Here is a 15456-nt window from a genome sequence, read left to right on the forward strand (position 1 = left end):
CTGACCGTCAAATTCCATCTACCGTCTGTGATTTGTACCTGTAGTAGCAGGGGGTGGGTGTAACCAGAAGCCCCCCCCAAAAAACTTTTTTTAAAGCAGTTTGGGAGGGTAGGATTTTAAAAGCAGTAACTGGGGCAGACAGAGTATTCCTCCTTTCTTGGTAAGCCTCAATTAATGTTAATGCAGGACTTCTACCATGGGTCAGGCATTGCCAGATTATCAATCTGGGAGCCACAAATTTTTTAAATGCTTGATTTTTTGGCTCAGTGCTCTTCCATATGGCTGAGAGGTGTAGATTGCAACCTTGCCCCCCCCTTCTCTGCCTCTCGACCTCCCTCGTCCCATTCTCCTGCTTCTACTTCTTGACTTCTCTCTGCCACAGTCTCTCCCAACTCACTAAGCCCTGTTACCAGTTCAGCTTCCAACACCTCCTCTTCCCAGTCTTCTCCCTCTTCTCCATCTCACTACCCATTGTTCTGCCATCACCACCCCGGGCTCTGTGCCTTCTTCCCTTGGTGTTTCCCCAGCTGTTCCTTCCACCATTCCTCTGCGTCCAACCAGTCTATGACCACATGAGACCTCTGGATTGACCAGAACTTGTATGAATAGCAGTGGCTTTGCCTTCTGTCTTTGGCTATCTGGTCGATAAAGCAGTACTTTCTGCCTGCTACACTTCAGTTACCAATGCCCTCAACCTCTCCAGCTCTTGCAAATCGCCTTGGTGACCCTAGGCTGGAAGAGAACACACTCCCTGGCTCGAGATGTGAGTATGGCTGCTTAGGGCTCCAATGTGCTCCTTAGAGATGGCCATGGTGCTGAGCACCTCACACGTGGTCCCCTTGGTGCTGAGTGGGTCTTTTATCTCCCTCTCCCTCTCCTAATGTTTTGCTGGTGTGTATCCAGACACCTGTACAGTGGGTGGCGCTGTGGGTTAAACCACAGAGCCTAGGGCTTGCTGATCAGAAGGTTGGCGGTTCGAATCCCCGCGATGGGGTGAGCTCCCGTTGCTCGGTCCCAGCTCCTGCCCACCTAGCAGTTCGAAAGCACGTCAAAGTGCAAGTAGATACAGTAAATATGATAGGTACCGTTCTGGCGGGAAGGGTAAACGGCGTTTCCGTGTGCTGCTCTGCTTCACCAGAAGCAGCTTTGTCAGGCTGGCCACATGATCCGGAAGCTGTACGCCGGCTCCCTCGGCCATTAATGCGAGATGAGCACCACAACCCCAGAGTCGGACACGACTGGACCTAATGCTCAGGGGTCCCTTTACCTTTACCTTATCCAGACACCTGTACTGCCATGAATATACCATGCCTGCTGTACATGTCTGCCATTGTACCGAAAGAGTGCCAACAGGGAATGCCCAGTACAAGAAACAAATCTGAACTGGCATAGTCTTGAAGATTGTTAAAGTGCTGTGTTGACCGTGTAACAAGAGGAGGGTTGGAAATCAAAATATGTGCAAGATTGGACTTGGGGTGGGCGGGGAATGAGCCCTAATACAGACTTACGGAAAGAATGGAAGAGTTAGAGGAGGCCAGAAGCTGCCCCTTTTGACTTGAAGCATTAATTGTTTGAGAAATTGGTTCATCCTTCCATTAATGACCTTGGCAACTCTTTAAAGCCACTTTAAAGTCAACCTCCTCCCACGCAGTCAGTCAGGAGTGGAAACTCTGCAGCAGGTAATCTTAATAACAGCAACAATAATCATATTTTGCAGCTTTCTAAAGCACTTTTCACAGAGATAACTTCCCTTCCTGCCCACCCTCGAGCAACAATTGAGCTGCCAAGAGCAGAAGGTGACAGATTAGTCTTTTCAGTTGCCCATGTTGGAGTTAAATGCAAAAAACCAACAACACCCCACCACCCTCTTGCATGGCATGAGCATGGGATGAATGTGACGGTTGATTGGTGATGTTCTTCAGATGGCAACAAGCCAAGTCTGACTCGGTGCTTTTATGTCACAGAATGGCTTAGGGAGATTGGTGCAGTTGTCCTGGGGCCACCACAAAAGGAGATTATTATACACCTTTTCTGTAGAAAAATAATAATTCACTGATGTTTTATTCCACTCTTCCTCTGAGGATTTCCAGGCTGAATACTTGGAATTATCCTATTTTATCCTCACAACAATTCTGTGAACTTTGGGGCTGAGTAAGTGTCAGGGACAGTGTTCTCGAAGCGACTAGCATGAGTTTGGCCAAACTGCGGGAGGCAGTGAAAGATAGGCGTGCCTGGCATGCTCTGGTCCATGGGGTCACAAAGAGTCGGACATGACTGAACGACTGAACTGTGGGAATGCTTAGGGGTGTGGATGATGATATATTACTTTATATATCTCATCCCAGCTTGTGTTAACAAGCTCCAAACTTAGCAGAGTTCCATTCCCTTTCTAAAACACAGCAGAGACGGTTGCATATGCTTGCTAAAGCCTCTAGAAGAAATATATATTCCTGGTATATTCCCCTTCTTCCGTCTTAAAAGTAAAGACACAACACAGTACTGTTTATAAGATATAAAAGAGTTTACTTACAGTCATCCTGAGTTAGAATACAGGCTCAGAGAGGCAGGCTAGTTTAGATAAGTGTATTTACATGTAGAAGCTAACTCCATAAGGGAGGAAAGCCTCTTTGATGCTCTCTTGGCTTTTGTGGGAATGATTAGGAACGTGGATGAGGATATATTGTCAGATATATCCTATCCCAGCTTGTGTTAGCAAGCTCCAAACTTAGTAGAGTTTCATTCCATTTTAAAACACACACAGCAGACGCGCTTGCACAGGCTTGCTAAACCCTAAAATAATATATATATATATTCCTGGTATAATTCCCGTATATCCCTCTTAAAAGACTGCACACGACACAATGTATCTTAAATGAATAAAAAGAGTTTACTCACATTACTTCCTGAGTTACACAGCATTTCTCAGAAGGCAGGCATGCTTAGTAAAAGTATTTACATCTGGTTGCTACTTCCATAGGGAAAAAGTAGTTTCCTTTGTTCTCTTGGCTGAGAGCCAGGAGAACATGCTTGTTGCTCATTGAGGAGAAAATGGTGACTGGTCTAGGGATCTTGTTCCCAGGTGAGACCACACCCACTTCTGGTCAGAGGAAGTTAACTCAGTCCAGGTAGCAGGAAGTTATGCCTGGAGGACTGAGTTACCTTCATGTCCACTCTAGCAATGTTGAGTTTGACTGCTCTCTGTTTACATCCCACATGAACAACAACAACAAGTGTCAGGGAACTGCCACCTGGCCCGCTGAGGGGAACGGAGGGTCCGTTAGCTTACAGAGAGCCCCCACGCCTTTTGAGCAGCAGCACCTCTTCCAGCGCGAAGAGCAGCCACACCTCCAGTGGGGAGGAAGGGGAAGGGGCTGTCTGGGAGAGGAGAGGGCTTGGGGATGCTGCAAGGAGCCCCAGCACCTCACCTCGTCCGGCTGGTCTGGAGGGAAGCACGCCATTTCCGGCACCCCAATTGCGCAGAGGGGTGAAACGCAAGGAGGCTAGGAGGAGATTTGGGGTGCCGAAGCTCTTATGCTGGGGAAGGAGCCAGAAGGGGCCACTCCCAGATTCTGCCAGCAACTGAGACAGACATGCTTTTGTAGCTCTGCAATGTAAATAGTTTGCACAATAAAACTGCCAAAAGACTGTTTGGGTTCCTGCTCCGTTACTCATAAAGCGCCACCACGCGAACCTTATAGTAAGGATTTGAACCCGGGTGCTTCTATTTTTTTCCTGCTTTGTGAGACTGTCTTTCCAGCAGAACTTGAAACTGCTGAGGTTGCTTGTTAATAACAAGGAATTCGTATCAGCAGAGAGAGAGACAACTGTCAATATACTAGGCTGTTTCCTCCACCACTCCTATCACTTCCAAATAGCTTTATCAGGATGCTTCATGGTGCTGCCTGCAAAAATTGAAGGCTTAACTTCCTATTGTATGTGAGATTCGTGAAGGTTCATTGAACAGCCATGAATGTAGTGGCAAAAGGGTTGGCCAAGTGATTGAGAACGGAAGGCAGTGATACTAGAATCTTGTCATGCTTCTATTTTTTCCCTCTGTGTATTCCTTAACCCTTTCATGCACTCCTTTTGAATACATGATTCTGGCAACCATCATTGCAAACTGCATCGTTCTGGCCCTGGAACAGCACCTTCCTGAAGATGACAAGACACCTATGTCTCGGAGATTAGTAAGTTGACTTGGGGGGGGGGAAGTGGGGGGTTGGTTCTTATGGATTCCACCGCTTCATCTCTTGGATGTAGATACAAGTAAGTTTTAACCGCTGTAACCTTCAGTCTCAAGGGTGAAGGGTGTCTGGGTGCCAAAGGAAACTCTTGATACCCAACAGGAAAACCGAATAGGATGTGGTACTTCAGGGCTTCAGTGTTATAATGGTTCAGAAATAGCTCTTCAGTCTTTCAACAAGGGCTGGGACTGGTGTTTCTATAGATCAGGCATGTCCAACAGGTAGATTGTGATCTACCGGTAGATCATTGGACATCTGCGGTAGATCACTGGTAGATCATTGGCTCCCCCCAAAGAAGCTGAACAATTGTAGCTCACCTAATAAACCCCCAACATTTTACCTCCTCCCTGAAAAAACTTAACAACTTTGACCTGAACCCCCCCCCCCAATGGGCCTTCCTCCTTCCTATAAAAAGCTCAACAACTTTGACCTGAACCCCCCAAAAGGGGGTAGATCACTGCCAGTTTTTAACTCTGTGAGTAGATCCCAGTCTCTTGGGAGTTGGCCACCCCTGCTATAGATCATTCGTAGTTTCCAGGTCCAGCCTCTCCATTGAATGGACAGAACATTAGCCCAGGGCACCTAATCAACAAAAGGCATTCTTACTATATTTATTTACTTAATTTAGCAGATACCCAGTAACTGCCATTCTCTGGGTGACATGCAATCTTGATAGTTATTATACCAGCTGTGGTTTAGTCCAGGGCTAACTTGCCACTTTGTTGGCTATGAGGCAGTGGAAAATGGTAGCACATGTGCAGAACTTCTGGGTCCCTAGAACAGTCCTTCATTTATTTAAATCCCCCGGGAGCTTTGAGGGTACAAGGAGTTGAAGAACTTGGAGGTGAGCAGCGTTGCTTTTGAACTACACCTCAACTTTCAAAGAAATTTGAAGTTTGAGGTGAGTTTGAAGGTTTCTACTCAGGTGAAGTATTTAGAGTGAATCTAACAAAGAATTAGAAAATAAAATGTCAAAATGAGAAGACAGAGAAGCATAGAAAGAACAAAAAATAAAATAAAATAAAATTGGGTTCCAGGGTATAAAATAATACCGCAGGTGGTCAGCTTTAGCATGCCATGTTTCAAAATCTATTAATATGCATGCATAGATGCCATCAGAGTAGCACAGGAGCTTGTGAAATAAAGTTTCACTCCTGGTTCCCAGGCTGCAGGGGTACAAATTTGAATAAAATATGGGGGGGGGGGAGCAGGGTCAGCGCGTCCATTAAGGTGAACTAGGCAATTGCCTAGGGTGCCCAAATGGAGGGGGTGCTGGCCAGGCTTGGGCGGGGGGGGGGCTAGCAGCATCTTCTCTGCTGTAGCGGAGAGGTGCTGCTTGCCCCCACACCACCCCCTGGCTCCCGCTAAAGCAGGCTTTGGCGGGGGGCAAGCAGCAGCTTCTCCGCTACAGCGGAGAAACTGCTGCTTGCCTTTCCACCACCCCCACCTCCTGCTAAAGCAGGCTTTGGTGGGGGGCGGGCAGCGGGGGGCACCAGAAGGTGTTCTGCCTAGGGTACAAGAAACCCTAGCACCAGTCCTGGGGGGGAGGGCAGGTAAGCCTCACCCCACATAATAAATCACAACACACGGCACACACACACACCATTTGAATGACAATGCCCATCAAATTTGGGGGCCCTGGCCCCTTCTAATATGTTATTGGGGAGACTGAAGGGACCTCAGACTGGTAGTACCAACTGCATGTTTAAGGGGAAACCTGTATGCAGATGAAGCACGCAAGTCCACAGGTCAGTGGGATCTTCTCACATGTCAATATTCATGCCTTTATAATGAAAGACTCATGAACCCTGAGCTATTGGTTGAACATTTCTTCCTGGAAGAACATATTGCATAACCAGTTCACCGAGAACTGACCCGTAGGTGGCTTAGAAAGAACCATTCCCATATTTGAGTTTGACTGTTTGCCTGGTTTTCCCCCTCTTGTTTAGAGTTTCCACTTAAAAAGAGTTCTTTTCAAGCAGCTTTAGGGGGTCAGTAGCAGCGACAGCAGCAACAACTGGAATTGGGAGGTTGCTAAGGAACAAACTTCTCCAGTTCACTAGCCCCCTTCTCTTTTTTTAACTAGGCCCAGACCCCCTCAGAAGTTAGACCTAGTTAAAAAGAACCGTGGTGCCCTTCCCAAACTTATCGTCTTTGGGGAGACAGGGCAGGCTATGGGGGAAATCCAATTCGGGGGGAAGTGAATCAGGCTTAATGCTTGAAACATTTGGTCCTAGCACTGGAGTGCAATTCTCTGGACTTGGGATGTGGACTCTGCTCAAAGGAAAGCCCCGCAAAATCAGTGGGGCTAGTTAGATTTGATTTAACGGGACTTGGGGACAGCAAACATTGCCTGGATTAAGTCCATGAAATTGTGAAGTAAGCATTGAGCAGTAAGGTGTACTAAGCTCGGTGGGGCTTGTTTCTGAGTAAGCCTACTGAGGGTCTGGGATCAAGAAGCAACCGGATATTTTCCAGCATGTAGGCAGGGTATAATACTTGTCGGTTCCCTTCTCTGACCTGCTCATTTGTTCCCTTCCTGTAGGAGAAGACAGAACCTTATTTCATTGGGATCTTTTGCTTTGAAGCTGGCATTAAAATAGTCGCTTTGGGATTCGTTTTCCACAAGGGCTCCTACTTACGGAATGGATGGAATGTCATGGATTTCATTGTGGTCCTGAGCGGGTAAGTTCTTTACATTCCTGGAGGTTGTGTGATGGTGGCTGGGGAAGAGTCTTGTGACATATATTTTGAACTTGCAGGGTAGACGGCAGCTCTTCTGCTTCCTCCCCCTGGAAACAGGAAGAAAATGTCCTCTGCTACCAACCTGGTACAGTTCTCGTTCTCTAGTGAAAGCTGCTGTTGCTCAGCTCTGAAGGTGGCAATCTGAATTCAGCCGATGGATTTTGCTTGGGAGCATGTCAGGGTGTGTGTGAAAATGGCATCTTAAAGAAAAGCAGCTCCAGGTGGCGAACAGCTGGAATAGGGACAGGAGGAGATGTGTTTCATGTTTTCTCTGCCCATCATTCTTGTGCCAGTGTGTTGTAGCCGCTAGAGGGTCAGACCAGGACCTGAGAGAGCAGGGTTTGAATCCCCACTTAGCTATGAAACTCAGTGGCGTACGGAGCTGCTTTGATGCCTGGAGTGGCAAACGCTGGGGCACCCCCCCCTCGGGGCGGGGTGCCGCTCCATAGTGTGCATGCATCATGACATCACGAAGCACGCACGCTACAGAGTGCAGTCCGTCCGGGCTGCCGGGCACAAGCAGCCGCACGGATGGGCTGCCTCAGCCCTTCCGCACAGCAGCTGCTCGCGCCCGGCATCCAGGACAGACTGCGCAAGTGCACACATGCGCAGTCCATCCCGGATGCCAGGTGTGAGCGGCACCCCATCTGTGCAGTGGCTGCTCGTGTGGCAACTCGTAAGGCTGCAGCGCATGAGCAGAGAGTTGCCGTGCAAGCAGCCGCCGCATGGAAGTGGTGCCAGGCGGCAGCTTGGGAGTCACGGGGGTGGGGGTGGGGGTGGCGCCAAGTGTCACCCCCCCTCCAGGCTGGAACAGGGGACGTGCCGCTCTCAATGCCCCCACCTTGCTACGCCACTGATGAAACTCACTGGGTGACCTTGGACCAGTCACTGCCTCTCAACCTAACCTACCTCCCAGGGTTGTTGTGGGGGTTAAGTGAGGAGTGGGAGAACCAGGTGGGATATAAATGAAATGAAATGAAAATATTAAATAAATCAACCCTCAAGCCAACTAACCACCACAGGGTTCCAAAATATGTGGTCCCTTCCCTTCCCTGCTTCTCAGCTTCGAAAATGACCCCTTCCCAAGCTGTTTTTTATTTCAAGAAAAACAAAGGGGTTCTGTTTCTGCATTCTCATGCCTTCATTTGAAAGCTCATGGTTGTGAAATTGAGAGCTGCTTTTAGTCACAATAGACAATACTGGGGTAGAAGGACCAATGTTCTGACTCATCGTACGGCTGCTTTATGTTTTGACATGTTCATCACATATCGATGGCTTCTTAACTGTATTGTGCGTGTGAGTATGTTTGTGTGTGTATATTTTTCTAGTACTGATGGCAGTTCCCTCCGCTCCCCTTTTCCTCACCTGTCTGCTTGGCTGCATCTGGAGGAGGAGGAGGAGATGCTTTGTCCTTCGCTTCAGTATGCGAGTATTGTTGGTCCCTCTAGCTTCAGTACCTTCAGAAAACAACAGGATGTTGCTATGGAGATACTGCCCATGATAGGTCAGCCAAGGTAACCAAGCCGTGCTCCTCCGGCCCCCTAACTTGGAATTACAGAAAGTGACTGAAGCAGCAGGCAATTAACTGTGTTGAAAGGGAAAGGAAGTGGCTGAATCCCACCACCAGTATAGACAGTCTTAGTTCCAGGGCATGGGTCTGAAGGTACATGAGGGCACCACTTTACTGAAGCTAAGCAGGTCTGAGTGTGATCAGGGCCTGGATGGGCGTCTGCCCAGGAACCATATGAACACCATCTTGGGTCCCATTGTACAAGAAAGGCAGGATAGAAATATAAGAATATACCATATTTTTCACTCCATAAGATGCACCTTTTTTTCTCCTAAAAAGTAAAGGGAAATATCTGTGCGTCTTATGGGGCGAATGGTGGTCCCTGGAGCTAAATTGCCCAGGGGCCAAAAGAGGATCATGCTTTTTATTTTACAAAGAGAAAAGGGGGTGTTGAAAGGACCCCACTCAGCAGCTGATCAGCAAGAGATCGGGAGAGAGATAAGAGTCCCTTTCAGCCCCGCCCTCTTGCCCAGGCCTCCATTGTTGAATGTGCTGCAGAGGGAGGTTGTTTGTTTCCCCAGCGACATGTGACTGGCTGATTAGATTATCTGTCAGGAAACTGTAGAAAAGGCTCCCTTTCCTTTAGAAGCTGCAGAAATGTGAGTTGAACCCCATAAAAACGGGGCTTTTCCTCTTTGCTTTTCCCCCTTTGCAAAAAAGCTGCAAAACTTTTAGCTGATCCTCAAAAAAACAGGGCTTTTCCCTTTGCAAAAAAGCTGCAAAACTTTTAGCTGATCCTCAAAAAAACAGGGCTTTTCCCTTTGCAAAAAAGCTGCAAAACTTTTAGCTGATCCTCAAAAAACAACAACAGGGCTTTTAGAGGACGAAAACCAGGAGAGAAAAAAATTCTTGTTTCCTCCTCTAAAAACAAAGTGCGCCCTATGGAACGAAAAATACGGTAATAAGAAAGAAATTGTAATTTAGAGGGATGACTCATATTACAATGCAATACTTTTGCTTGTTTTAACTTTCTCTTTGGTAGGGAAGGAAGTAAGCTGAATTTTACCAAGCTTAATTGCAGGTGCCTGTCTAGTTTGATTGTGGTGAAATAATGCTCAATATTGAGGATGCATTAAGGGCCAGATGGCAGTTTTCCTGTATTACAGAGTCTGTGCTGTGTTATTTATTAGTTGCTGTCAAACTTTCCAAACTCAGCACCCACCCACCCATGGCCATCTTTTCAGCACAAGAAATTCTAATACAGTAGCATGCCTGTGGCCAAGGACATCTAAGTCTATTGAGAATTGCCTTCCTGAGCTGTTTACAGAATCAGAGTCTCAGGGTCAATGTGCAACCAGTCACCAGCCAGGTGAAGCCCAGAAGGAAACAGCAGAGACTAAAGGTCAGAGTCTTGAATCAGCTGCTGCTGCTGCTGCTGTGGAGGAACAGATGAGCCAGAGGCAAGCAAATAATCTTGATTCCAGGGCTACTAGAGAGTAAAGAGTTGGAACCTAGAGGGCTGATTTGCTCAGAGCAAATAGCAGGAATTGTAAAAAGTCAGAGGAAGCAGCACTGGTTTCTGGGCCACTTGAGGAGCGGGACTTGCAAAGCTCCCTCTGCACAGCACGATGCGCTCAGCAACTCCTTCTGCAGAGATGCTATGCTGTGTTGTTGGTGCCAATGTGCTGTCTACTGGAGGTCCTGTTTTGAGATGTCTGGCACTCCGTGCCCTGATGTATGCATCCTCATCTGTGGGCTGGGTCGCTAACCCAACACTTGTATTATGAAAGATGTGTGTTCCTAGCACTGGGAAATGGGGACGGTTGATTCTCCTGGTTTACCACCCGCCTCGTTGCCGACAGTCTTCCTGCCTGCAGAGCTGGTCTCGGGGACTCACAGATTGTTGGTTCTGGGGGACCTCAACATCCATGCCGAGGTGACTGGCTCTGGACTTCATGGTTGCCATGATGTCCATGAGACTGTCTCAACAGGTCATTGGCCCAATGCATGTGGCAGGTCACACTCTGGACCTTGTTTTCTCAACTGGGCAGGAAGAGGGTGATCTTAAAGTAGGGGGGTATTGACATCATTCCCTTGTAATGAACAGATCGCTTTCTGTTGAGATCTAGGCTTTCAGCATCCTTTCCCCTCTGAAGAGGCGTGGGACCGATTAGGATGCTCTGCCTGTGGAGGCTGATGGGTTTCCATACAGCTCTGGGGGATTTTCTGGCTGGCACTCCTTTTAAAGCCCTGGCTGGCCTCTGGAACATCTGAATGGCCTGAGCCATTGATAGGATCACTCCTGAGTGCCCTCTGCTGCTTTGTGGCAGCTGCTTGCCTCCTTGGTGTACTCCGGGGGTTAAGGCAATGAGGCAAGCAGGAAGATAGTTTGAACACAGGTGGGGGGAAATGCCAGTCAAATGCATCAAACACTGATGAGAGCTCATCATCAAGCCTACTTCATGGCGGTGTGACTCGTTTGCAAAGCATTTTGAGGATACAATTTCTTGCATCCACTGGGACCTTGACTGCATTGTTCCAGCAGATGAATCTCAGAAGGTATCCAGAGCACTGTCTAGTTCTTTTATGTTGGATGAATTTCAGCTAGTAAGGTTCGAGGATGTGGGCAAGGTGCTTGCGCTCTGGGCAACTGCTTGCGCTCTGGAAGACTTCAAGACATCAAGAGTATGATATTGTGGCAGCATTTGGGCCAAACCTAAGGCTGTACTAGCAATTGCAATCTGTACCATTCGTTGCTGCAATGTAGATATCTTAACCACACCTGTTTTGCTACTGTTTCCTGATCTATAATATTTTTGGCATGCAGGTTAATCTGGCCCTGCTTGTTTGTTTCTCTGCTGTTTTTGCACAGCCTGTTTCAGTCCCAGTGCTTTTTCAAAGGAATTTTCACTGGTGGGAAATGAATTCAATGAAATTTAACTATGAGAAAAGGCACTTTTAAACACACATAAAAATACAAGTTGCATAGTAAAAGCAATACGATGGTAAATGCATACCGTCGTTAAATGTCTTGATAATAACTGACTCCGTTGGCTGCCAGCCTGGCACCCATGGGTGACATGGTTGGTGTCATGGACTGGCTGGGAGGCACCAGCTAGGGAACCTCCAAGGGAACTCCCTAGGGGAAGACAGCTCAGAGCCAGGAGATTGGTGGTGGAGGGACGATGAGTGGTCAACGGGAGAAACCAGGGAGGAGGAGGTGTCGGCAGCTGAAGAGGGTAATCAGGGTTAGTGAGCAGGAAGAGCCTGTGGCAGAGAGGAATAGGAATACAGTGGTGCCTCGAATTACAAATTTAATCCGTTCCGAATGCACATTCGTAGGTCGAAAAATTTGTAAGTCGAAAAAAGCGATTTCCCCATAGGAATGCATTGGAAACGAAAAATTCGGAAAAATTCGTAAGTCGAGTAAACCACATCTAAAATTCGTAAGTCGAGTAAACCCCATCTAAAACCGCCAGTGGATGTCCATTCGTAAGTTGAAAAATTCGTATGTTGAGTAGTTGGTAAGTCGAGGTACCGCTGTAATAGGGATAATTTTTATTGGCCAAGTATCAATCATACTTGGAATTTTGCTTCGACTACATTGCAATGTAAAGAAAACGTACCTCATACAAACACTATTCCCCTCACGCTACAACAGCACAACAAAGGAACCCCATACCGCCAACTGACCTCCCTTCCGCACACAACTACAAATTCAACAGTTCGATGGCACAAGGAAAAAAAAAACTATTCCTGTGCCTAGACGTTTTTGTATATAGAGTCCTGTAACGACGTCAATACACTACAATATCAGAGCACTACAATATAGAGGCAGAAGCGGAGGCTGGAGAGCAGGGAGGGCGGGGTCCAGTGACAAAGATCAGGCAGGATGCTGAAGAAGCCAGGGGGTCTTCCCCTCCTGCTGTGACCAGCTCCCCTCCCCAGTCTCCCAGAACACAATAAGCAGAGACAGGCAAGGCAAATAAATCTTAGGTTGCTCGGGGCGGACATGGGGGTGATGAAGGAGACTTAGAGAACTGGGGGGGGGGGAGGCAGGGACCTGCCGCATTTGGGCAAGACCTGCTGGGAAGAGTCGCTGTGATCACTCAGCTTGAGCTGCTGTGGTTTCTTTGAGTGAAGAGTTAACTTAACTGACACCGGGTGTTTTATGGCTGACCTGCTGTTGACAGTTGGTGGCTGTGAGACGTTCTTTAGTGCCACTGGGATGAACCACAAGCCCCAGATTCCCAGCCAGTGTGGTGTAGTGGTTAAGAGCGGTAGACTCGTTATCTGGGGAACCGGGTTCGCGTCTCCGCTCCTCCACAGGAAGCTGCTGGGTGAACTTGGGCTAGTCACACTTCTCTGAAGTCTCTCAACCTCACTCACCTCACAGAGTGTTTGTTGTGGGGGAGGAAGGGAAAGGAGAATGTTAGCCTTTTGAGACTCCTTCGGGTAGTGAAAAGCGGGATATCAAATCCAAACTCCTCTTCCTCTTCTTCTTCTTCTTCTTCTTCATCATCATCATCTTCTCTACCATTCTTCTCTTTTTTTCGTGCGAGAAAACAACTTGCTCTGCCCTTTCAATGTTTTACTCTCCTCCTCCTTGGACTCCCCCCCCCAAAAAAAATTCCGGTGGACTCCCGTTTGTGAGAGAGGGAAAGATACACTTGGGCAAGGAGAATGTGAAACGTGTGTGAACGCCTGTGGTCTGTAGGTAGCAATTGTGTGCTTGTGCACAAGAGATCGAATGTGGTGTGACACCTTGTAGACTTTCCCCTTTTTTTGTCTTTTTGGTACTGGGGATTGTTCCTTGTTGCTACTAGACAGCAAAAGCCTCACTGTGTGTACGTGGGAGAAATCATCATTGCCTGTTACCTTTCTTTAAGCTGCCTTTGTGCATTTCTTTTAGCCTTTGGCATCACACACATACAGGTGAAACTCGAAAAATTAGAATGTCGTGGAAAAGTCCATTTATGTAAGCAATTGTTTTCATTAGCTACTGGAGTTTAATATATGAGATAGACTCACGACATGCAAAGCGAGATATGTCAAGCCTTTGCTTGTTATAATTGTGATGATTATGGCGCACAGCTGATGAAAACCCCAAAGTTGAAATTGTTAATTTGGGGTTCTCATCAGCTGTACGCCATAATTATCACAATTATAACTAATAAAGGCTTGACATACCTCGCTTTGCATGTCATGAGTCTATCTCATGTATTAGTTTCACCTTTTAAGTTGAATTTCTGGAAGAAACGAACCTTTCCACAATATTCTAATTTTTCGAGTTTCACCTGTACACCTCACCCCAAATCTCTTAAACTCTTTAGGTACAGACCTAATCTCACAACTTGGACCGAAACCTTGGGCCTTCCTGTCTCACCATGGAGACAACTTCATTAAACACACCTTTAGGCACCTGGCAAAAATGATCCTCTTTAACCAGGTCTTTGGCTGATCTGATTGACATCCTATGCACTTTTAAAATGTGACTTTTTTCGGGGGTGGGGAGTGTTATTGGGTTGTTGTTTTTATTTGATTATATATATTGCGGTTTTTATGTTGATCTTGTTCTGTGAACCGCCCTGAGACCTCTGGGTATAGGTTGGTATATAAATTAAATTAAATTCAAACACTACTACTACTACTACTACTACTACTAATAATAATAATAATATACTGTAGACTAAGAAGAAGGAGGAACTGGCAAAGGATTCATCGAATACATGCAGCATATGAGAATCCCCAAAGCAAGCCAACTTTCTCATTTTCCCTTTGATGTCCAAAGTCCTCTCTTATTTATTATGTATTTAACAAGACAGGGTGAGATTCGCCCCAGCGCCATCCTCTTTCTAGCAACAGGAACAATACAGTAGGCTGCAAGGAAATTTTCCATCCATTTGCTGTGCCAAGATAGAAAACTATTCGAGTGGGCAATTGATATCTCATTAGGTTTTCATCCCATTAACACATCCAGTAGCAATGGTTGTTGCGGCGTGGCGGCTGCGGTCACCTGACCTCTTGCCACCTGTGTTTCTGTAGTGTACCAGGAGGAACAGTGGTACCTTGCCGCCATGTCATCACTCCTCCGTTGCAGCAGTGCAGGTGAGGAGAGGTCAGGTTAAGCGCCGCCTCTCTGCTACAATCAATCCCTGCATTTATTTCCACGGAGCCCAGTCATCTCACTGATGTTCACAGCTGCCATTACTCCAACAACAGACCTTCAAGTAAGGTCCCGTTGTTTTCCATGGGCGTTCCTGGCATTTATTTTGCTCCTGTCCCCCGCCTCTGTCGTGCTTTGAGCAACGCGATTTGGAGGGGGCAGTGCGGAAAGGTCTTTTGAGGACGGGCAGTTTTGAGTTGACTGAAAAGGGGCACAAGGTGGTCAGGTGGACAGAGGAGCCAAGAGACCCAAGAAAGAAGCTGAGTGAACTGAAAATGGCACTTCACTTTGAGGGAAGTCTGAGCTCGCTGGTGGAGAATTTCCCCACTACTTTATAAAACCGCATTTGAAGGCAGATGAAGACATCTGGTTGTGTTGCTGCAGGTGGACCATGGTGTTTCTTATTTCTGTAATGGTAGACTTGTGTTTAATCTAATAGCAGAGGTCATATGCTTTTGAAAACCAAGGCTATGTAAATGAAGACAGGAACTTCTTCTTCTTCTTCTTCTTTTTCTTCTTCTTATTCTTCTTCTTCCTCTCTTCCTCCTCCTCCTCCTCCTCCTCCCTCGATCCCTCATAGCCGATTAAGATTGTCTTCCATGAACATGGTCTTAACAGTTACAGGTGGGTAGCCGTGCTGGTCTGCCATAGTCGAAACAAAATAGAAAATTCTTTCCAGTAGCACCTTAGAGACCAGCTGAGTTTGTTCTTGGTATGAGCTTTCGTGTGCATGCACACTTCTTCAGATACACTGAAACAGAAGTCACCAGATCCTTAAATATAGTGAGGGA

At 47.0% G+C, this 15456-nt stretch overlaps 1 protein-coding gene across 1 annotated transcript in view; it reads left to right on the plus strand.

Annotated features, from left to right (window-relative positions):
• The window catches only part of CACNA1E (calcium voltage-gated channel subunit alpha1 E), a 364294-nt gene that overhangs the window by 74625 nt on the left and 274213 nt on the right, over window positions 1–15456 (plus strand). The window contains exons 3-4 of the mRNA XM_033151321.1: window positions 4082–4187; window positions 6790–6929. Of these exons, the coding sequence (XP_033007212.1) occupies window positions 4082–4187; window positions 6790–6929 (246 nt within the window). The remainder of the gene's footprint in view (window positions 1–4081; window positions 4188–6789; window positions 6930–15456) is intronic.

The sequence above is a fragment of the Lacerta agilis genome, chromosome 6 (assembly GCF_009819535.1).
Source record: "Lacerta agilis isolate rLacAgi1 chromosome 6, rLacAgi1.pri, whole genome shotgun sequence".
NCBI lineage: Eukaryota > Metazoa > Chordata > Lepidosauria > Squamata > Lacertidae > Lacerta > Lacerta agilis.